Source organism: Rhinichthys klamathensis, unplaced genomic scaffold (genome assembly GCF_029890125.1).
Source record: "Rhinichthys klamathensis goyatoka isolate OS25496 unplaced genomic scaffold, OSU_Roscu_1.1 h1tg000501l_1, whole genome shotgun sequence".
NCBI classification, from domain to species: Eukaryota; Metazoa; Chordata; class Actinopteri; order Cypriniformes; family Leuciscidae; genus Rhinichthys; species Rhinichthys klamathensis.
In genome coordinates this window covers 980,738-1,006,038 of record NW_026606982.1, presented here as the reverse complement: position 1 = coordinate 1,006,038, position 25,301 = coordinate 980,738, and the positions used below count along the sequence as shown (strand labels likewise).

The 25,301-nt window shown below is 38.6% G+C and overlaps 1 protein-coding gene across 3 annotated transcripts in view; it reads left to right on the top strand.

The window, feature by feature from the left end:
• The window catches only part of lrch2 (leucine-rich repeats and calponin homology (CH) domain containing 2), a 131,009-nt gene that overhangs the window by 85,690 nt on the left and 20,018 nt on the right, over positions 1 to 25,301 (top strand). For 2 of the 3 annotated variants that reach the window (XM_056237874.1, XM_056237872.1), the window contains 4 exons: positions 2,038 to 2,097; positions 20,640 to 20,688; positions 21,983 to 22,021; positions 23,001 to 23,141. In XM_056237874.1, coding sequence (XP_056093849.1) covers positions 2,038 to 2,097; positions 20,640 to 20,688; positions 21,983 to 22,021; positions 23,001 to 23,141 — 289 coding nt within the window. The remainder of the gene's footprint in view (positions 1 to 2,037; positions 2,098 to 20,639; positions 20,689 to 21,982; positions 22,022 to 23,000; positions 23,142 to 25,301) is intronic. The other variant, XM_056237873.1, reaches the window with a different exon arrangement.

Below are 25,301 nucleotides of genomic sequence, written 5' to 3'. Positions count from 1 at the left end.
GTAATTCTCATGAAGGAATTTTTGTAAAACTGAAATGATACAGAAAGATAGCACCAATCACTGAATGCTATTCAAACACATCATACATTAACAGACATAAAATAATATACCTTTAAGCTACAAAGTTGTAACATATATATTACATTCAGCTGGTATGCTTATAAATGTAAATAACTTGTAAATATAGTATGTGTGCATCTAAACTAACAAACTATTGGCTACCTCTTAGCTGAAAGGCTATACAATAGCAGTTTCACATGTTAACAAATAAATATTCAAGTAACATCACAGAACATCTTACATGACACTTATGAATCAATGTAATTAACCATAAATTCAAATACAACTTACAAGCGATGCTTTCTCAAGGCACAAACAGAGTGGGAACAGGATAAGGTGACTGGAGCTGACCGCATGGAATTTAACTACTAATGTTTCCTGATCAGACTGCATCATGTGATAAAATCAACCAATGAAAGCAATGTAAGAATTATATATGAAGACAATGAATTACACCCAGATGACCACTAGGGGGAGAAAGTAGCAAACTAAATGCAAAGGTCTTACAGAACATAACAGAACCTTTGGTCTAATAAAACATTGGTACATAGTCAACCGTTCTCTGAGATTTGTTTTCATGATAATCGAATGTAAAGAGTTTTATCTCTAAAAACTGTTTAGCGTATAACGCTAGTCATGGGGGCATTTAATAAGTAAAAAGAAATCGCTAGTTAATACCACTAACAAGGCTCAAAATAGCCCCACACTAGCACAGTAACATAATGAGGGTCCCTACATGCAAAACGAAGCATTGAGAACTTTGTAAGTGTACAGACCGTTTAATAAGAAGATATTTTATAAAGACAGTCCACTTCGTGTATACAGACTGGAGCCATCTTTGGAAAACAGTCTCGACTAGTCAAACCACGAACGCCATTCATACAGTTCAGAAGTTACTGAACTTCATACAGTTCAGCTCACTTAGCACGTCGTTCGTGGTTTGACTAGTCAAGACTGTTTTCCAAAGATGGCTCCTGTCTGTATACACGAAGTGGACTGTCTTTATAAAATATCTTCTTATTAAACGGTCTGTACACTTACAAAGTTCTCAATGCTTCGTTTTGCATGTAGGGACCCTCATTGTGTTACTGTGTTATTGTGGGGCTATTTTTAGCCTTGTTAGTGGTATTAACTAGCGATTTCTTTTTACTTATTAAATGCCCCCATTACTAGCGTTATACGCTAAACAGTTTTTAGAGATAAAACTCTTTACATTCGATTATCATGAAAACAAATCTCAGAGAACGGTTGACTAGGTACCAATGTTTTATTAGACCAAAGGTTCATTTTGCGCCGGAGTTCTCCTTTGCTTAATAAGCTGTGCACCATTAGGCTGACTATATGAGTTACGGTAGAGATCCACTTTTGCGACACGACTGTGGCGTGGTGTCGCGACGCCTCCCCAGATTTGTATTTTGATGGGCGTTCCTCAAGTTTACCGCTATGGGCGTGGTTTTGAGCCAGCGGCCAGTCTAGAACAAAGGACCCTCGAGAGACTTCCCTCCGTCTCCATGTGCTCTACTTCTATTGGATAGACGCGGCGCGTTCAACAGATTCATTTGCATAAAGATGGGTATCGGCCAGCTTTTTGACGCACAGCATTTTTCCAAATGAAGCGCCGCCTTCCCGGGATGCTTTGCGGGCGCGTCAAAGTTGCGTGACGTCACCCATAGGAATAAAGCAAAGCGCGCCGCGACAGAAGTATCGCACGGACAAGTGGATCCGCACCCTTAGTGTGACCATTGTGACCCAGGTCTATAACAATTGCCTTTTTCATGGGGAGGAATTGTTTATGTCAGGTTTGCTGTCAGGCATGTGTTCTTTTTTTTTTTTTGGTACAAAGATACACTTGTTAAACACCGCTACAGATGCAGGTAAAAAGACTACATTCATTCTCATATAGTGACACCAGCATTGAAATGTTTTTCTGCATCATTTGAAGTGTCAAAAGACAGAATGGTTGTTCTGTTCTTGCAGGTTTCTCAGCCACTCAGGGAGCAGCACCAAACAGAGATCCCCATCTCAGACTGTCAGAAGGTATTCTGATGCACACACAAACTCTTACTTACATTCTGATTTCTTAAAAAAAATATCAACTTTATTCACCTTTATTTTCCAACGCTCAAGTAAGCTATTTCCTGTGAATGTGCGGGTTGTCTGATTCTTTAGCTGCTTTAGGTCAGTAACCAGAAGAATAAAAAAAGCACAGTAAAATTTGTGCTACAAACCAGTTTATTTATGATTATAATATTAAATTAAAATAATATTATAACAAATGCTAGTTCGCAATATCAAACAGTATAATGGGACTTTTTAGACAGCTAAAATAACTTGAAAACTTAAAACTTGAATAAAATGAACAAATATTACATTTGCGTATTTATTAGCAGATAATGTATGGTTAATGTACATTAGAAATGTCATGACACTTCATATATTTTCATTAAAACATTACAATAAGCTCCCATAAGTTGACATTAGTTAATGCATAAGGTATCATGAAATAACTGAACAATATTTTTACTGCATTTATTGATCTTGGTAAATTCTAATTTATAAATGCAATTTTTTTCACTGCAAATTAAAGTTAGGTAATGGTAGTTAAATTTAAGTATAAATTAATATTACCCAGATTAATAAATTCTGTAAAAAATATTGTCAGTTAAACTAATGTTAACATGCAACATATTGTAAAGTGGGTAACATTTGCTAATGCATTAGTTTTCTTGAACTAACAATTACAATTTTTACAGCATTTATTAAATTTAATATAAATTAATAAACTGTTGTTCATAGGTAATTTGTGTTTATTGATATAGCGTTAATGTTAGAAATGTATATAGAAATTAACATGCACCTGAGATATTTAAAAAATGTAATTGTTCATGAAACAAATGTTAACGAATGGAACCTTATTTTAAGATGTTGTTCTTATGCATTACCTTGTTTTTATTCTGTCTGCTAATGATTTATAATGCTATTATAAAGTGGTATTAGTTGTACCAAACTATTCTGTATTCATAGAAACAAAGCTTTGCATTTGCACATTTATTTTAAACAGTGAGTGTTTGTAGGGTGGAGAATCCTCAGGAGTTCAATCTCTGAGATCTCTTTGTTGATTGTGGAAACACCCTTAAAATAAAAAAAGAGAACTGAGAGGGAGGTGATAACAGGAGAAGCTATAGATTTGACAGTTGAACAGGTAGAGACATGAATGTATACACCTGGAAATAGTTTTTTTTTTTTTTCAGACCCAAGGCATTATTCTGTATTGGAACACGTGTGTCGTCTTCTGTCATCTCCTAATAACATTTATTCTCAGATTTGATCCTTAGAAATAACTGTTAAAGTTACAGATTTAGTTTTATTCAGAACTGCAGTCTTAATCCTGAGGTCTGCATTAGTGAATCACACTATGACTGAAGCACCAGGGCATCAGTTTCGTATACTAATGTACCACAACCATACTGTTTCTCCAACACTTTTTGGAGGTCCTGTACAACAAATTCTTTTTCTAGCGCATTCTCATTGTCAACCATTTCACCTCCAATCTGAAATTTGAAGGTCAACTAAGTAAGCTAATCAAGAAAACTCTCACTCTGCAAACATATTCAACCAGAATTTTATTCAGCTATTTAATTTTCCCAAATGCAAAAAAAGAAGAAAAAAAACGCACAACTGCTCATTTAAATTAGAAAACATTAAACAAGATTGATCACTAAGAAGAAGACCGAGATGTTAAAAATTAAAGGGGCACTTGGCAACTATTTCAACTTATTTTACAATAAAACTTACAACTTACAATAAAACCATTTAGAAATCATTTGAATGGTTTAATAACCTGTTCTGGAGAGAATGGTGACTTTCCCCGCTCACCCCAGCGTTCCCAGGCGGAAAACCAACTTTGCAACATGGGGACTAACGTCCTGGTAAGTTGGAAATAGGAAGTCTCGTGAGAAGCGAGAACGAGCGAGAAACACGAACTGCTTTATGGCAATTCGACATAATTCTATGATGTATTACCCACTCGGTAGACACTCCACACGATAAAGTTGTCCGGCTCCGATAATAACAAATGCACATGAGCAGTGGGAAGAAGGTGCCGCAAGTGAGTTTTTTTATGACAATGTTGTGAAAATATACGCCACACAGCTGTAGAGGGAGCTCGATGAGAAAACATGCGACAACAAAAGTGAAAATCAGCGAAGAAATTACTATAGTTGCCAAGTTCCCCTTTAAAGGTAGGGTAGGCATTTTTTTTATAAACACTTTTTAACCCTCTGGGGTCTAAGGTGTTTTTGGGGTCCTTGAGATGTTTTGACATGCACTGACATTTGTGCTTTTTTCAGTTGCTTATAAACATATTAATGGCACAAGTGAAATTACACTCTATTTAGCACAAACATGGCTACCATAATATGTGAGCAACATGTATGTACATGTTTGTATTTTTGAGAGAATATTGTTTATGCATGGTTATTGAAAAAACTAAAAATGAAAGTTTCTGAAATAAGGCCACAAAACACATACTAAATATCTGCCCACAAGACTTTTGACTAATGGATGTTGTCGCTTAGAGTTTTTGCTTCAAAATGATCTGAAAATCATCCTGCCTAATCATTCACATAAAACAATAGATTGTTTTAAATTGTGAAAAACATTTGTTTGTTTGGAAAGGCAATATGCGTGAACGGCCCAAACCCCTCATGTATAATTAGGTGGTTCTCACCTGAGAAGACAAAGACCCGCATAATATTGAGCCTTTCATTCAGGTGTGTCACACAAGAAAGAATGCAAGGACTATATATATATATACATTCATACATACATACATGCATACATACATACATACATACATACACACACACACACACACACACACACACACACACACACACACACACACACACACACACACACACACATATATATGTGTGTATGTATATATATATATATATATATATAATCAAAATATAAATGAAAGTTAAAAGCACATTTTTAGTCATACCTGGAAACAAATCCATTTCAAATGGGCTTTATGGGCCATTCTATAGAATTGGTTCAAAGTTAGAGTTGGAAACATCTTGAAAAGACATTTTTGTTATATTTGTCTTATATGTAGACATTTAGTCTTATTTTTGACAAAACATTTTTGACAAACACTATACTAACTATAAAAACAAAAGCTTATTTGATGTGGCTGTAGTCTATTTTACAGTAAAACGTTTATAACAAAAACTAGTCAACGAAATGTTGTCTTTCATAATTCGTCTGTAACATAGGCATATCGTTGCGATCTCATGAAAGTGCGTATCTGTAGCACAAATTTAATTTCTCATACCAAAAATAGATTTTGCGTGCATATGATATGCAGTTTACGTGTGCATATGATACGCACTTTATGGCGTGTAATATACACGCACTCCACACACCTAATCCTACCCAAGGGGTTTACAGTGCGTAGCCTATCATTTGCACGCAAAAACTGTTTTTGGCGTAGGATGGTACGAGAAATTAAATTCGTGCTATAGATACGCACTTTCATGAGATCTTGTTGTTTTTATGATATATTAGGGCATATAAATGTTAATTTGCAGTTTAAGTTGCTTATACAAAGACATTTTATTTCAACATATTTCAGTTGATTTTTACTCATCTCAGTATAGCAATATAGTTTGGTAAAAGCTGTTCATTCATTCACACACAGAAAGCGATTCATATTAAAACAGTATTTTTGCAGTTTACATAGGCTACTCCATATCGTGATTACAACAAAGCACTTAAAAAAAAAACTTACTGCATCAGCTTGATCCGTCGCTCCTCGAAATAAATTTAAACCAGCACTTCTGATGTATCCCAGGATTATTCCTTACAGCCTCGCAAGACGACGTAAAGTAGCCTACTGTAATCTGATTAAACTTGTTGTGTTTTATCGAGTTGATGTGTGGGCGTTGACAGGTTTGCATGTATCGCCTCAGATCATTTGCGTTTGAATAGCGCGCGCTCTCCGTGGGCGTTGTAACGAATCACACAATAATAATATACATAAAATGTATTTAAGGGGGGCCGGAAGGCCAATTTAGCTCAAAAGGAATGATTCATCGATTTGCATTGAATCTTGACCGAATCACTATGGAACCGAGCAAATGACTCGTTTAGAGTTCATTTGAACGGGCCGTAATTATAACCTTGGCAACAGATATAAATATCCAATCTATAGTGAAACACTATGTATTAGCAAGGTAACTTTAGATCGACAGTACAAGACATTAAATGTGCAAGCACAACACAAGGCAAATATCTTTTCAAATATATTGACGACTTTATTAACTATTCTAAACACATAATAAAACTAAGGTCTAAACACAATCACACACACGCATTCATACAAGGCGCAGAGGAAGAGAGAGAGAGTGAGAGAGAGTTTTCAGAGATGCACTTTGTAAGACATGACCTGAACGAACCACCAAGCATTAATTTAAACCTTCGTTTCTTAGACAGGTTATTCAATTTACATTTGCACCAGTTCAGTTAAGAGTCTGGAGTAGCTGATACTTGCTTGTCTTTGCGTTGCTTAGGGAGTTCCCTTTTTGCGGTGCTTCGTCAAAGGGGTTTCCCGACCGGGTCCGTGTGGCTGGTTGTCTTGGAAGTGCCTGGATGGAAGTTTCTGAACTGCCGGTCACGTGTGATTGGCAGGCGAATAAGAGTCTTTACAGTTCGAAGCGCGTTGCAGGAGAGACGTTTAAACGAACTTCGCAGCAACTTAACGTTGAACCGAGACTTTTATGAAAAAAGAAAATAAAGGAAGAAATGAAAGTAAGACTAGTTAGATGGCTTGAATGAGCTGTTTCAACCCCGATCTTGATGGGTTATTTGTCTGCTGGTCTAATTTGGTCTGGTCGATGTAGAAGCGTGCGAACACGCTCTTTGGTGTTTTCAGAGAGAAGCACGAACAGGAACACTCTCTTGCTGTTGCTAGAGAGAGGCGCAAACTTAATTCAACACCGAACCGAACTCAAAAACCGAACGGCAACCCCGAACTGCTCTCTGAACCGAATTTCTTTTTTCAACTTACTCTAACTCCTTTGTTCGGGTCTTTAACTTAAACGTTAGTCCAACCTCTTTTGGAGAATTCTGACCAATGAGACAATGGCATCATTTTAGGAGGTGGATCGTTCCTACTTATCGTTATCTGGGATCTGCTTGGGTTCCAGCACTTAGCAGAGAAACAAGAGACCCCAGTTTAAACATTATAGATTATTATAATCATACAAAACATTTTACACAGATTTCAAACAAGCCACCTTTTGAATTAAGGGCATACGATTCTTTTGATTGGAAGCACGATACCCTTTCATCCATACACACAGTTATATCACAATTACATGATTTATATGTGATCTACGCATAATACAAACATGAATTGTAGGAACAACAAGAATTATGATGTTTGATTAAGTCCACGGAGCATTGTTCTGTGTGAGTTTTAATGGGTTTGATATGTAAAGTCTGTGTAAGTCTCTCACGTTCCATGGAAGCGGGGTCTGTCTTACATCGCTGTCCTGCTCAGCAGTGGTGATGCTGAGGGAGGTCAAAGGTGGTCAGGCCCCTTAATGGTCAGGCCTCGTCTCACCATTTCTGAGCAGCTTTGTCTTGCTTAAGGATGAAACAGTGACAACGTTCTTCCTGTTTAGGCTTATCTCTAATGCCTGCGGGGCCATAAAAGACTTCTCTGGGGGGGTTTTCTAGACAATTTGGAGCCAGTCTTGTGACTTTGGAATGTGGTATTCAGATCCGAAATGCTGAATCACATTTGAATGAATCCCATGAGAGATTAGAAAGATTAATTCGTGTTTGGTTCATCCTTAAAGTCTCTACAGCGTGATCAAATTAAAAGATAATGAGCTGAAATGAGAATGACTGACATCTCTCTCTTTTCATATAGATTACATAAACAGAGAATATTTGTTTTTGTTATGAATTAGACCATTTAAAAGTACACACTTAAATGATTATAAAGATATATAGCTCCTGCCTGGGAGAATAGTATTCGCTGAGTTTTGTTTAAGTTTAGAGACGTGCTCCAAAAAAAAAGTTCACTGTGACGGAGAGCCAGATCGCACACCCTGTTTATTTTCTTTATTTAACAAAAGCACAATGTTTTGTTTCGATTGTAAGTGGACACATAAAAAAGAAGACATTCAACTGTTTATTTTTTTTCATATTTCTTAAGTCTGTATGACCAAAAATGACGGAGTATTTTAAGTCTATTTTGCTGCTATGTGAAAAAAATCGAGCAAAACGCGCCGGCGCGTTTGCCGACCCCAGAGGGTTAATACTGGCTGAAACTCTCTCACATCCTGATAGCAATCAATAATAGAAGTGGTCTAAATATTAAAACATGTACATATATCTTCTGTTGAAGTCTCAGGACCAAAAAATTTCCAAATACGATGTCCTACCTGCCTGTTGTTGGAAACTTTTCCTTCGTCGAAGCAGAGACCAGGAGACGTTGGGATATCTTTCAAGCAGAAGTTATTCTTTATTGAGGACTTTGCTGTGCCTCGCTGTAGTCATCCAAGTCTGACTAAGGGAACTTTACATAACATGCCACCTCGATGTAAATCCCTCCCCCTAAATGTATATAAATTGCAAATGAAGTACAGGATTCAGCTCGTTACCTGATATCATCAGCATAACAGTGTCATTCAAATGCATAGATGCTAATCCAATCAGCCTCACAGTATTCCCCATACCTTCACGTTATCATAGCTTAACTTGGGACAATGACACTGTTCAGGAGGTGCATAAAGACAAAAGGTTAATGTCAGACACCTGGGTTGCTTGACTTAATCTTCTTTGAATCTCATCATCTATACCTCAAAATGTAAAACACAGTGTACAGAACTTTCTCAGTTTATATACTATTGTATTGGAACCTAGATGTAAAATTTTATACATTTGTAATACAACAGTTCCCCCTTAGAGAGTTTTAATAACTCTCACAAAATACAAATGTAGACACTTAAAAGTTCATTCTTGTAACCTGTGATCGTTACAGGCACATATCACATGCTCTGTGTTGATTTTCTGTAATTGCATGCTGACACAGAAACAAACATGCAATTAGGGTCCTTGAAGTTCTTACGGGTAATGGTCTTTTCTGGTTGGAACTGTCATTTTCTCGTGAGAGGCGTGATTCATTTGTTGAATGAAACACTTGATAATGTGGACGCATAGATAGTACGCGAGTAGGAGAAACAACAGCAGAATTGCTATTTCCTTGATCCACAGCCAGGGTTTACCTAACAAGTTTCCGAACCATGAAGCTCAGTCCTACTGATCTGTTAGATGACACTTTTATACTACACAGTACTGTTGGCAGCGCTTTAACCCATTGTACTCCTTCCTGATGCATTTTGCTTAGCCTGGTTTTAATTGTTCTGTTTGCACGTTCAACCTGTCCTGATGCTTGTGGCCTGTATGGGCAGTGAAGATTCCACTTAATCTTCAACATTCTAGACACTTCCTTGACTACCTGTCCTGTGAAGTATGTACCTTGATCTGAGTCAATGCAATCTGGTAATCCCCATCTGGGAATGAAATCAGTGACAAGACATTTAGCAGTATGTGCAGCTGTAGCACGCCCTGTTGGATAAGCTTCTATCCATCTTGAGCACTTTTCTATTACTACCAAAACGTCAGTTTTTCCCTAACTGTGCGTTCACACCAAGACGCGAATAGCGCGTCTAATTCGCGTGTAGTAAACACGCATGTTAAAGGATTAGTTCACTTTAAAAAAAAAACTTTTGCTGATAATTTACTCACCCCCATGTCATCCAAGATGTCCATGTCTTTCTTTCTTCAGTCGAAAAGAAATTAATGTTTTTGATGAAAACATTCCAGGATTTTTCTCCATATAATGCACTTTGCTGGGCACCAAACGGTTCAAGGTCTAAATGACCGTTTCAGTGCAGCTTCAAAGGGCTTTAAACGATACCAGACGATTAATAAGGGTCTTATCTAGCGAAACGATCGGTCATTTAAAAAATAAATAAAAAAGTTAAAGTTTTATAGGCACAAATGCTCGCCTTGCGAACTCTCCTGTTCGAACTCGTTCATCAAAATGAACGAGTCAATGACTCGAAAAAAGATTAGTTTCTCTAGATAAGATCTGTCTAGATTTCTGACAGATCGTTTCTCTAGATAAGACCCTTATTCATCGTCTGGTATCGTTTAAAGCCCTTTGAAGCTGAACTGAAACGGTCATTTAGACCTTGAACCGTTTGGCTACCATTGAAGTCCATTATCTGGAGAAAAATCCTGGAATGTTTTCATCAAAAACATTAATTTCTTTTCGACTGAAGAAAGAAAGACATGGACATCTTGGATGACATGGGGGGTGAGTAAATTATCAGCAAAAGTTTTTTTTTAAAGTGAACTACTCCTTTAACCCTTTAGGCGCCAGAGTTTTTTTCCTAAAACGTTCGATTTTGACATCTTAATTTCAAAAGGCTATATCTTAAAAGTGATAAAAGATAGAGACTTTCTGTAAATTAGAGAAATATTAAGGATGACCCAAAGTTTATGTAGGGATTACATTTTCCCATCTAATTTGCATATTATGACGTCATATGGTGGCGGCAATCTTGCATTATAGAATTTTCATGAAAAGTCACGTTTAAATGATAAAATGCAGCACTTCTTTCCCCCCAAAATGTCCATCACCTTCTGTATGCTATATTGCACAATACTGAATGCTCAGGTATATAGTAAGTAGTAAACAAACTGTGTAAATCATTACTAATAAATGGTAGAAACAAACCGAATGCATGTAGTGGTTGGCCTTTTGCTGTAGAGATTTTCTATTTACTAAATACAGTAGGCACTCTGATTCCATGTATGGGGCACATATATATTATTTAGTGCTGGGCCGTTATCGGCGTTAACGTGCTGCGTTAACGTGAGACTCTTATCGGGCGATAAAAAAAATATCGCCGTTAATCAAAGTTGGGTTGGGAGGGATCATAAATAGCTTTTTCGAATATCGTTATATTTTCGCGCAATTCTAATGTGTTGTATGACGCCGCGCCTACTGTCACAGATCGCGCAGTTGGGTATTTTCCTGTCAGGGACACGAGGTGTACTTTTACTTTGTTACGTTGGGCGAAGTTCCTCTCGTTACTTTATTTTAATGCAATACATGATGTTTTATTAACAAGGTTCGGGAGGAGCAGGTGCAGATAATTAACCCAATCAGCACAAGTGGAGATCAATCAGTAATCAACTCAGGACAAGATAAATAACAGCAGAACCATCCTCTGTTCCTTGACAGTTTATCAGCATCCCACCTCCACCCCATCTCCTCACTTTTAGTTCCATCTCTAGTTCCATCTACTCTTACCAACGGGGGGAGTACTCTGGGTTCGGGCAGAATTCCGAGCTCGGAACCCTCCACCCGGACAGCACGCCAAGTACGCATAACCTTTACCATAATAATTATATGTAGATGTGAACTCGTGAAGTTGTTAAATGAGTTTATTCCAAGCGCGCTGTGTCCTTTGTATGGGCATGAGCGATGCTCATTTACAAATGAATCACTCTTTTGAGTCGATTCTGTTCAAAGACTTCATCAAACAAGTTGTCAGATGATCTGTCTAAATCGGTTCGCGAATCAGTTGATCTGTTCAGTTCCTCGCGCACTGAATCGTCTGAAGCGCTTTCAATTCACACTCGGAGTCGAAACAGGAAGATTTAAGAGCATCAAGAGCGTTGGATGAAGTGGCCGATCTACAGTCTAGTCTAGTGAATGCAAATCTGCAAATGCATCATATTTTTGCCAGCGATGAAGATCTTTATTAGTTGAACATCTTCGTAAGCTGTCTGTGAATGAATGATTCCACAGGACGATACATTCGATTTCATTTCATTCAGGTAATACATTGTGTGTGTATTGCGCGTGTATTGCGCAGTGGCATAATCACACGAATAGTTTACATTGATTGAAACTAATTTGTTTAAAAATGAGGCTATTGCAGTAACAAGACAGGTTCACATAAAATTCTTATGATATGATGACATTATTTTTTGATCTAACGAGCATTGGCGATGCAAAAACGGACTGTCGTGCGTATTGTTTTTTTTCTTCTTCCAATTAGCCTACTATGTTAAAAAAAAAGGACGAAAACATGTTACTTGTTCAATTAATAAACAGTTTGTTTGATGACAAATCGCTAAAGATGAAATTGGCCTCCCTTTTTTTGTCATTGTTTTTTTTTTTTTTTTACGATATTCGACTTTTGCTCCTCGGTTGTCGAATGGCATTTTTGGCAGAAATGCACATCCCTACGCGAGGCAAACTATTCTCAAAGACTTACTTTTAGTCATTATTTGGGTAGCACACATATTCTGAATGCCTTCGGGAGAATTCAAATGAGCCATTTTAATCTAGATTAATCTAGATTAATTTCAATATTAATCTAGATTAATCTAGATTAAAAAAATTAATCTATGCCCACCTCTAATATTATTCATATGACATACAAACACAAGTAGACAAGACTTGTTTAGTTCAAACGCTCACTCGCCACGGCAAGGCACAGATCATGAGTGAGATGATACGAGCAGCGCGGCCAGATCTGTCTCGCGCGCGCCGAGTGTGCACAGCTCGGACTACTGTCATTGTCATTGCGACTCCTCACCCTGCCTCCACGTTGCCTCCTAACTGTCCTATGAATACTTCGACCTCGTCTAACATACCCAGTGGTATTAGACAAAGTCTCCACCACAATACTGTCGCCGCGATTGCGGAGAGGACCTGATAAAATGGCTCACTCGCACACTAGCTCGGCTTTTGAACATTTTGTATAGAAACATGACGTTTTTTTGATTCGGGGATGAAGTATGACATGTCTGCCATCCAGTGGATCGGAGACGAAAATTTTACACCCAATTTGACAAAATCGGCCGTTTTATTCAGTGCCGCATCTTGTCGAGTAAACTCGACCGTGGCGCCTAGAGGGTTAAGTGTAGTAATCAGCCGTCTTGTAAAAAGATGTCCGCCAACGGATTTCGCCTCCGCTTTGAACACTTTGAATCCATTCGCGCGTCAAGAGCGAAATTGACGCGCGTAAAAAACTAAAGTTTGAAGTGAAATTGACGCGCGAATGGATTCAAAGTGTTCAAAGCGGAGGCGAAATCCGTTGGCGACCATCTTTTTACAAGACGGCTGATGTTGAGCGAGCATTCATCGAGAGAGTCACCGCTCTGTATTTGCTCTGGAGAGTTTGGCGAGTTTCACCATTTGCTGATTGGTTAACGCGGCGCGAATTGACGCCAAAGTTAAAAAATTTCAACTCGGGCGGCAGACACGAATTTGCGTCAAACGCGTGAATGCACAAAAAGCACTAAATAAAATCATTTGCGCGTAACGCGCCATACACTCAGTTCGCACCATTCGCGACGCGGGAATTTTTTACGCACGTAACGTGTCTTTGCATTGAATTAACAAATCACTCACACCAGACGCTCTATTCGCGTCTGCTGTGAACGCACCATAACAACGAGGCAACGATATGTAATCAACTTGCAGGTGACGAAATGGTCCTGGTGGAGCTGGGGTATGTGTTTCTGCTGGCACATCATTATTTTTCTGACATGTAACGCATCTCTTGACTGTTTCGGTGGCTACCTTTCTGAATTTTGTATTCCACCATTGATTCGAGAACCTGTGATTCATCGTTGCTTGACCACTGTGACCCAAATTGTGTATTTGTTGAGCCAAATATGGCAGCAGTGATTCGGTAGCGACATACTTTCCCCCTTTGGTCCAGCAGCCGGATGAATCCACGTTGGCAACAGTTTGTATTTGGACAACAGAAGAGTTGGGAGGAACACTTTCAGTTCCCTCAATTCCCTGAGATCTTCTCCTAGCATCACATACCTTTACTGAATCTACAGGCTCATCAGTTACTGATTGGATGGCTACATCTGTTTCAAAGAAAGCTTGTAAGTCAGGACAATTGTTATCAGGCTGACTAACTTCTTCCACGTCAGTTTTTTCTGCATCTTTGTTGCGGTTTAATTTCTTAGTCAAAGAGGATACTCTAGCACAGAGCTCTTTGGTCTGTTTCTCTAGCTCTGAGTTACGCTGAGACTGTTGTGTAGCTAGTGCTAGAGTATCCTCTTTGACTAAGAAATTAAACCGCAACAAAGATGAAGAAAAAACTGACGTGGAAGAAGTTAGTCAAAGAGGATACTCTAGCATGGAGCTCTTTGGTCTGTTTCTCCAGCTCTAAGTTACGCTGAGACTGTTGTGTAGCTAGTCCTAAACCAAATTCTCTGTGGCAGCAGATAATGCCTTTCACATTGTTCTTGCGAAAACTTGCTCCTAGTACCTTTTTACACTCATCTACCGACCAAGTCTTGTCTGGATGAATCTCATATTTCTGCCTTAGTTCTTGTCTAACTTTTTCAGTGACTATTAGGTTCATTTGTACTCCTAACAGTGATTTGAATTCGCTATCTGACCACGAAGGAGTCGCAAGACCACCTTTTTCAGTTGTGGGGATCAGTCTAGCATTTTTTCTAAACGTTTTGTGAGTTTCTTTATCACACAATCAAAAACACTAAAACTTCTCTGATCAACAGAGGGTACACTTGTTAACACAGATCAACTATTGTTAACTTTCCTTGGCAGAGCAAAGGATAACACAAATTACTAGCACTTTACGCTAATCTTCCCTGCCTGAAACAGAGGATTAATCTTCTATGACTACACAGGATAAATCACCTTCTCTGGTAAAGCAGAGGATAAATATTCCCTAACTTTACAGAGGATAAACCTTCTCTAGCAACGTAGAGGATAACTATTCCGTTAAACAACCTTCCCTGATTAGATAGAGGATAAAACAACTTCCCTGACTATACAGAGGATGAAACACTTCCCTGGCAAAGCAGAGGATAAACTACTGTTAACACACTGTAGCTGTTGTTAACCTTCCCTGGTTGAACAGAGGATGAATCTTCTCTAACTACACAGAGGATAAATGAATATTAACATGTAATGCTAATCTTCCCTGCCTGGAGCAGAGCGAGCATTTTCAGATTTTTATGGAAGTTGAAGTTTACGGTTATGCGTGAGCAAGAAGCTCAACTTCCATAGGAATGAATTGAAAACGCTCACTATGCTCCGCTTGCTTTGTGCCAGTGGACACACGTCATTCATTAACATGGGCAGTGGCAAAACACGCTCCGCTATGAAACAGGCATAAAAGACATCGCAGAATCGTGGTCATTTAGGAATAAATTCAATCGTGCACGTTTAATCGTGCAGCTCTAGTTCATCTTGAACCAAAACGACAAGCTTGTCGAAACACATGAACGCACACTTGAGCTTGTGCTGCGTTCACGCCATGTCGTAACCGTAATTTAGAGACAACAACCTGTGACGTTCTACCCAGAGCTGTTCACGTCCTCAGACTTGGATTTATATGTTTCTGTAATGTTGCCTGAATCATAATCATACACTGTTCGTTCGTTGGCCAGAGGAGAACTGGCCCCCGACTGAGCCTGGTGAACTAGCCCCTGACTGAGCCTGGTGAACTAGCCCCCGACTGAGCCTGGTTTCTCCCAAGGTTTTTTTCTCCATTCTGTCACCTGAGTTTTGGTTTCTCAACAGTATCAATGCTGAAATGAATCTGAGTACAAGTAAGACCTCTAAGTTGTTTACGATCATTATTATTGTAATGTTATGTGCTTTGAGGCATGAGGTAATTTAACGCTGTCTCTTGTCTCGTGACGCTTTGCAGTCTCTGCTGTGTGCGTTCATGTGTTTTGAAGGAGGCGTGGCTTTGGAGACAGTGGTATTTCAGAAGGGGAGGAAGGGGAGGGTGGTATTTCATGTTTCAAAGCTAATTTGCTATTGCTAGCCTCTCCGAAATTGCCTACCCTACCTTTAAGTAAAATGTTATGCATGTGTTTTTACTATCTTTAAATTAGTGTGAGGTTTTATTTATATATAAACATAATATCTGTTGACAAATACCCTCATTGCCTTGTATCTTTTCGGTGTCGCAATATACCGGTGTTGACGATAATCGTGATATTCAAATCATGAAATATCGACATCGTGTTAATTTAGAGTGTGGCGATATACCGGTATTGGCGATAACCACGATGTTTAAAATGAATAGGACTGTTATGATAACATGACACGTAAATACTCCAGCGCGAGTGCCTGATTGACGTCTCAGCTGTATTGCACCCGCTGACACCTATCAAACAAGAAGACGCAGCCCGGGCCGCGCAGCTGTCTGAGCGAAAGAGAGTGAAACACTCTGTCCACACCCGAAAAAAGTAAGCTCGCCTGAATGGGAGTTCTTCGGCTCAAAAGAAAACAGCACTTTATAGGGGCTCGCACACCGGACGAGAAGCGCAGCGCCACGTCTTTAAAATTCGAACACATTTTCTCTTCGAGTGTAGGCTACACACACCGGTTGTGCCATTCGGCGTCTGTCCGCGGCGCCCAGCTCTTGTACAAAATCCTGCCGCGACACAGAGCGCCATTTACATAGTTTTATATTAGGCTAAATTTACATTATATTTGTCGCAGATCATCGTAAATGATTTCACCCTGTGCGGCAATGCACATTTAGTTTTACATTAATTTACAGAAATCAGCTGCTTGAATGAAAATTGCTGATGTTATCGGATTTTCAGGTGATATTCTCAATTCATTCAGTTAATTGATGCTCTGAGGTAAAGTGTTCAGATCACAGACTCAGCAACTATTGTATTTAATTGTACAGTACAACCATAACATAGTACAGACATTATCTTAATTTCATAATCTCCTTAAACATAAGAATACGCTGGCTGTCCATACACTGAGAAAGTGCGCGTCCGGTGTGCGATACCTCGAGTTGTCCTACACGCGACGCAGCGCTGCAGAATGTGTAGCCACCAACCTTTTTACCCATCTCCGTGTCCATCACCCTGCGGATTACACAATTTTACAGAGAATTGCGATTATTTTACTAGTCATAGAATGGGAAATGTGACATTAACCTGTTAACAGGGGGTTCCTGTGTTCATACATTTAATAAAGGTTGATTATTAAGAACCATCTTATTTTTGTATTTGTATTTGCACTTGATTTTTTTGTTTGTACCCTTATGTTTGTTGGGTAAAAAATAAAAACTATATAAACAACGTAAAAATTAATTACCCCCCCCCCCCCCCCCCCCCATATATTCTATAGATATCGCGAATTATTTTGGCCACAATAACCGTGGTGTGAAAAATCTAACATCGTGACAGCCCTACATCTAATGCTACAGCACAGGAGACCAGACAACTCAACATACACTAAAAAAAAATTTGAAGTTGTAAATAAAATAAAGATTATAGGAGTATTTTTTCAGGAAAATAATATTTCAGTCTTTCTACTTCAAAATTTCAAATTTAATTCAATGTTTCTCTGTAATTATTTATGAAATTTAACTGGCAATTTCTTAGTTATAATTGTAATCCTACAACATTTCCCCCCCCCCCAGTATAGTATGTATGATATGGAACAATGTCAGCATTTACAGTACTACACATACTGTACGCTAATGTTCAAATGTTTGGAGTCATATTTATATTCAGCAAGGATGCATTTCATTGATCAAAAGTGACCATAAATGCATTCATAATATTACAAAAGATTTCGATTTCAAATCAATATAGTTGTTTTGAACTTTCTGTTCATCAAAAAATCCTGAAAGAAATGTATCACTGTTTCCACAAAAATATTAAGCAGCACAACTGTTTTCAGCTTGATGATAATAAGAATACATTTCTTGAGCAGCGAATCCGCAAATTAAAAGGATTTCTGAAGGATTGTGTAAAACTCAAGGCTGAAGTAATGATGCTGAAAACTACATTGGCACTTCATGTGTAAATGTAATTATAGTGGGGTTTTCCGTGTGTTTATGATATTGATATTGTCCATGATGCTTGATAATGAACTTTGTGTACATAGTTTTGGTTAAGTCGTATTTGATAATGATTCTTTGGAGTGTTGAATTTGACGGCACAGACCTGTCATTGGCTGCAGAAAGCAATCCCAGCCTTAAAATTAGTGTTACATCTGCAGACTTGCCTCTCACTGCCTGAAAATGTTACCCCACACAGGGTTCCAGACTGCGACAAAAATTGAGAATGTGCGAGTTAGAATTTGATGTGGTCGCATTTGTGCGAGTGCACTCAGTTAAATTCGCGCGTGCGCAACAGAATGTCGTTGTATCCGTAACTGCTGCAGTCCGTAACTTTTTGTGTTCAAAATGAACAACATGTATATAATGAACGAGTACATCATGAATCCATTTTCCAAACCGTGTTTTTGTCTTATCCGCTGCGGAGTAGCCCAGTACCTGTATGACTCCACTGCATGGCACGGTTCGACTCGCTTCGCTTTTCCACTGCGTGGTACGACTCGACTCGGCACGGCTCGGTTTGCTTTTCCACTGCAGTTAGTACCGCTTCAAAGTGGGTGGGATTATAGACTGATCGTTAGTTTATCCGCTCCTCTGCAACCAACGAGAGGAACGTCTGCACTTCGTCCACTGACCACGATTCAGCCATTTCTTTTTTGGATGTTTTTTTTCTTTCTTTTTTTCTTCAAGCAAGTAGTTTTAAAACAGGTGCTACAGCTGTTACTGGCTATTTAAATCTAGCGGGTTTGATGTCTCGCAAATACAATGACGCTGGTAGTGACGATTCTGTCAGACCAATCAGTGATCTGCAGTGTTTTCAGGTCACATTTTAGTATCGGTACGGTACGCTTGGAACCTCAACAGAGGTGGTACCATTTAAAGCGAACCGTACCGTACCACACAGTGGAAAAGCACCACAAAGTGAGCCGTATCGAGCCGAGCCGTACCGTACCATGCAGTGGAAAAGTGCCGAAGCGTGCCGTACCGAACCGTGTTCCATTATATACGCCAGCTGGAAAACCTCCGGTGAAATGTCACTTGCTGGTGTGTTGGTATCTTCAATGTCCTGAGGTTGCTTTAACAGCATAAATATTGTAATACTTATTTTATAATCAGAATATAGTCACATAAAGCTCCAGTCCGTAACTTTTTTGGGTTAAAAAATATCCAAAATAAATTAGTACATAACCAGCCAGTGTTCAAAACTATCTGCTTGCCTTAGCTCGATTCAAAACGGTAAGCTTGTAATAATGTTTTTAATTCCAGTGGTACTGGTGGTGTCACGGTGTGGTGTAGGTAGAAGAAAGGCGAACAGGCAAAAAGCTCCAATATAAACGTTTACTCACAACAATGTACACTAGGTACAGAACGGGTAGAAGGCTCACACACCAATTACAACGTAAACATTAACGAGAACGGACCAAGACTGACTGAACAGAAGGGAACTAAATACAAAAGGTGATGACGAGACAATGACAGACAGCTGTGAGGAACATAAGTGTCCATGGTGAATAATGACATGCAAAAAATTCATGAAAATTATTATGTTGGTCATACTTCCAAAAAGTAGAATCTGTGATTCCGAATGACAGTATCCACACCGGCGTGGCGACTGACAGCCGCACATTCTCCTCACAACATTGGATTCATCCGCACTGTGCCGTGCCGAGGCACAACTCACGTAAAGTTGTATTTAGTGTGTACTTTAGTTAGATTTATTAAACAAAACTGTGTCGAAATCAGTGAGCTTGCGCTGGCAGCGCTGCACTGACTGACAGTTATTGTTTATCATGAGACTTTTGTGAATACTTGATACTTCAACTTGACAAAGTTTATTTTTAAACCTAGTGAATTTATCATATTTATTGCATTGGTATATATTTATAGTTTTTGGTCATCACATTAAAAATAACACTTGAAGTGCTGAAAAAATGTTGTGTGTGCGTGTCCAATTACAGGCATCGCGTTTCTTATTCCAACATTCACATTAGCTTCAAGTCTTTATTGCAATCAACTGCTTCATTGGCAAATTAGGAAAGTGTGATAACGGCATTAAAATATAAATACAACATTAAAAGTCAACCATTGATGGTTTTGTGTGGATGTACAGTGAGTAGCCTACATGTTCACCGGAAATGCCCGAGCTGGCTTATCGAAAACCAGGAAGTAACTGTGCATATTAATCCATTAGGAATTCAGGAAATTTAGGAATTAAGCATATAAAAATGAAAAGATTGAGACAACTATTCATCAGCATGCATTGATTAATCCTATGTTGTAGCAAAACCAGTGGAAAAGTTTGTCTGGAGCCCTGACCCCACAGCAAACATATTAAGGTTGATGTAGACCATTCATCTGCTGGAATTATGACACATTGAAAGAATTAGGATAGAGCCTCGCATCACCCTCATCGTCCACAGACAGCAGACATCAATGACCTGTCAACACATCAGGCCTCACACACAGTTGAGCATGCACAAACATTCCCATATCTGTCCCCACATAAGTGCACACATTAGTATCGTAGTGCAATAGCCCCTAAGCCCCCATTTGTATGTTTTGGGGGTCCATGTCACTCAATGTTTCTGTTTTTCTTTACAGTGCATCACTAGATGAAGGAAGCAGCTCAGCCTCTGCCTTAAGTGGACAGGTACCAATATACATGTTTACAAGCACACGCAGTCATACACGCCTTCGTTGTATGTAATAATGCATGTAGCCGCATGCTCATTTTGTCTCACCTTGTAAGAAATACTAGCTGGCTTTTCATTTGAAATTTTCTTCTTCAAAACTGGCTTCTTCTTAGTGTGAGATTGACTTATATTATTGTTTTATAGTAGCCCATTCTATCATCCCTTTTATTCCCCAGCCATGTGTGCTCATTTATGTAATATTTTGATTACTAAAGATGCATTCAGTAGTTCTTCTTTAGCTAGCGTTAGCATCGCTGTTTTTCATGTACTTTAAGTATCAACACCAAAATGGTGTTAGACGCTGCACTGCAATCTATTGACGTCGATCAGCATGATTATTTCTAAGTTTGGTCACACATGTCCACTATTAACTAGGAGTTTTCCCTCAATAAACTCCTAATGACTGCTTATTGATAGTAAGTAAGGTAGTTGTTGTAGTGGTTATGTTTGGGTATGGGGTAGGGTTAAGGGCTCTAGAATATGGTCATGCAGAATAAGGAATAAATATGTGTGGTATAAGTATTAATAAACAGCCAATATGCTAGTAATATGCATTGCACGCTAATAAGCAACTAATTAATAGTGAATGTGTACCTAATCTAAAGTGTTACCCACATTTTTTTGTAAATTACACAGTTATTGGTGTGTTTTAGAGAGCTGTCTAACAATAATGAATTCCCTTACCTGTCTAATAAACAGAATCTTGGGCATCACAATTCAGGATTTTCTCCATCAAATATTCCCATCGTGTGTATGTCTTATCAATGTTTGCATACGCTTTCTGTGTTTGTTGGCCTTCGTGTCTTCTGGCTTCAGACCTTTTCTGCTGCTTTGGCGGTACAGGTACTGATTCTCTCGTTGTCTTTGCTGGTTGCACGATAATAAGTGTTTTCGGTAGTCTAATTTTTGCTCTTTGCATCACCAAACAACACTACATTACTAGTGTATCTACAAAGGCAGCAGCCATTGAGCGAGAGGATTCTCACTGACGTTTAGTGAAACCGCAGAACGCGTCATTTCAGCATTGAGCTCGGTGACCCGCACCGTGCATAATTAAAACATTTTATGTAGAAAACTATTATGAGTACAGTCTTCATCTTCATGTTCTAATATCAGTATAGTGCTCTCAGCTTTGTTGAACACATACAACTGTTTACATCCATTTCTAATTCCATTCTTACTCATTCTGTGTTTTTTGTTGTTGTTGTTGTTTTTGTGTGTGTACTTGTATGTGTGCATTTATTTTTTAAGGAGACTGATCTCACTGATGAAGATGCGGCTTTCTCTGAGGTCACTCTTCCTTCATCACATTCTTCCTCCTCATTTATTTCTACCTTTACAGTAAAGGTTCTAATGTCCGAGGTTATTGTAGTAATTTTACTCAGATTTGCACTACTGTTCAAAAGTTTGGGGTCGATATTTTTAAATAAGTGTATGCTTTTATTCAGAAAGAATGTATTAAATTGATCAGTGACAGTAAAGACATTTATAATGCTAAACACTTTTTAAAAATAAATGTTGTTTTTTAACTTTCAATTCACCAAAGAACCTTGAATTCTAAGCAGCACATCTGTTTTCAACATTGATGATAATAATACATGTTTCTTGAGGAGCAAATCAGCATATTAGAATGATTTCTGAAGGATCATGTGACACTGAAGACTAGAGTAATGATGCTGACATCACAGGAATAAATTACATCTTAATATATTCACATAGAAAGAGTTATTGTGAAATATTTTTACAATTTAATATATTATTACTGTTTTTACTGTATTTTTTTTATCAAATAAATGCAGCCTTGGTGAGCATAAGAGACTTCTTTCAAAAACATGTAAAAAAAAAAAAAGGGAAAAAAAGTTACTGACACCAAACATTTGAACAGGAGTGTATATTTCATTACATTTTCTTTACAACATTTTGTTCACCCATTCCTTACATTACAAGCTAAAAAAAATATGCAGTTAAAATGTAACTCCATTTCATAAACACACTTTTGCTGGAAAACAATGGCATAGAATCTCAAACATTGCTAATTGATTTATAGTTTTCAACACAAGCATGATACTTTCATGCTTTTGATCATATATGTCATTTTTGATATTCCAACAAAAACACATCGGTGTTAGCCAACCACATAACATTATCTGTGAATGTCAATGAAGCACTGGCCCAAAAAAGCAGGTTACAGTTTTGCTCTCACACTGGCCTGAGGCCTCTTTATAGTTGAGACCTGTCATTCACTGTAATATTGTGATTTGTCTCTCAGCCTTCTTCCTCTTGCTCGTTTGATGGAAGTTTGAAATCAGAAAGCAGTGACTCAGAGCCAAGATGGCCAGAGGTCCCTCCTGTTCTCAACCAGAATGAGGATCGGAGAAGAAATAAATACCTAAGAAAAGACTACCTGAAGGTACACACCCAAGTACGCACATGTTCTCGGTTTTTCTCATGTACACTCACGCATCCCTCTCTCTCTCTCTCTCTCTCTCTCTCTCTCTCTCTCTCTCTCTCTCTCTCTCTCTCTCTCTCTCTCTCTCTCTCTCTCTCTCTCTCTCTCTCTCTCTCTCTCTCTCTCTCACTCACTTGTTCTGTCAAAGAAACACACACACACATTTTAACACTTCATGCCACTTGTTGTAAAATTGCTTGAATTGGTCAGTTTGGGAGTTTTTTTTTTTTTTTTTGTGCTGTGTTGACACTTGATATGACAGAATCACCACTAGTTAGAATACCCCCAGCCTCAGTCCCTGGTATCTTGATATCTTGCCCCAGATGTTGTTAAAATGCCTGACTAATTCCTTTACGTCTGTCCTTATCTAAAACATGGTGATTCAGGATGCGAGAAGATTATTCTTTTGAGGTGCTTTAGAAACACTGCATTGTGAGTTTAGCATCAGTTCCTAGTCCTGTGCATATTGTTCAAATCTTGCCTTGTGATCTTGCTAATAATTAGCTGTAATTGTTATACATTAAAAAGGGACAAAATTCTAGACCACTCCGTAAAATTGTTTTATTTCAATGTACCTTGCTGCTTTCACTTCGTATAGTCTCAGAGTTGCTAGATTTGCCTGAATTTCTACATAAATTGATCTTAACATTTAAAAACTATGGCACCATAATAGATAAACACAGTCTGCTTGAACAAATAGCACACCAAGGCGTTTTCACACCTGAAAGTCCAAACCAAAGTTCATGTTTTGATACATTTTATACATTCGGTAAGTTTTGGTTTGGTTTCACATTGCAATTATGCGAGCGCACTAAAGAACTTTACATGACATACTTGCGTCCTGTCGTTATCATCTATGTGGGCTGCATCTTGACATTGATTGGTTTGAAAACGGACATGCGTCTGACGTCAGCGTGTTGTCAATTCGGCGGGTAACTTTGACGAGAATGAATGAACAGACGCATATCGTTGCCACTATACTGTTATTATTACGGCATTACTACCTGCAGCACCAACTATACTTGAGGCTAGTAAATTCGCCAAATGAACGTCCTTGTTGTGCGATCATTTTATTGTCGGAGAAGACTGCAAGCTATCCTGCGAGAACCACCGGAACTTCCTGTAAATGGTCCTGAAAGTCCGATCCATACAGAAAATGCGTTCACACTAGAAACTAACCAAACCTTTGTTCAGTTTGATCCGGGCCGAGACTACCTCTTTTCGTCCGACCAAATTTTGGTTTGGTTCGTCTGTTTGGAGGTTTCACACCTGTAATTTTGATTCGGATCAAACTGAAAAGTCCGAAAATCCAGACCAAACAAGGTAGGTGTGAAAGGGCCCTTATACACAACATATATGACTATTTTACAGTTTCTTTTTATTTCCAGACCATTAGTAGTATATTCTGGCACCTTTCCTGTTTGGGCCAGCCATCATTTTGGGTGGGCCAGTGCCACCCTAGCCCTTATGTGGCCTTGCCACTGGTGCATGGTGGAATACATGTGAATTCCTAAGCTAGTGACCTCCATGAAAGATGCTGATAATCTCACATAACCTGGATCCCTGTCAATTAGACGAGATTGGCAGTGTTGCCCCAAACCTTACACTATAAAATCACATATTTCGAGTGTCAACTGACTAAGTCATAAATCTCTGGAGCATGTGAACATCTCTGTTGATGTGTCTATGATGCTTTAAACATTCTGTAGACAGATGAAACTAAAGTTAAAAACACAACATAATGTGTGACAGAACACCAACATCAAAGCCTGGTCCCATCTTACGTCAAATGAGATGCTTTGGCACAAACTCAAGAGATTGATTAACAGCAGACCGACTCAAACTGAAAGAGTTTTGTGAAGAGGGGTGGCTGCTTCTGATCGTTGTACACATCTGATCCACAATTACAGGAAACATTTTGTGGAGGATATTTCTGGCAAAAGACCTTTACAGACTTTTTTCCATCCTGCACGGTGACTGTTTACACGTTTCACACTGCACTTTACTCCTGGCCGCTTTCAACCCTGGGTAGAGGAACGTTTTACATTTGTAATTTAGAAGTGGGGTTAGCACACTTTTTACCCCACATTGCAGTGCCAAACCTGTACAGTGTGAAACGAT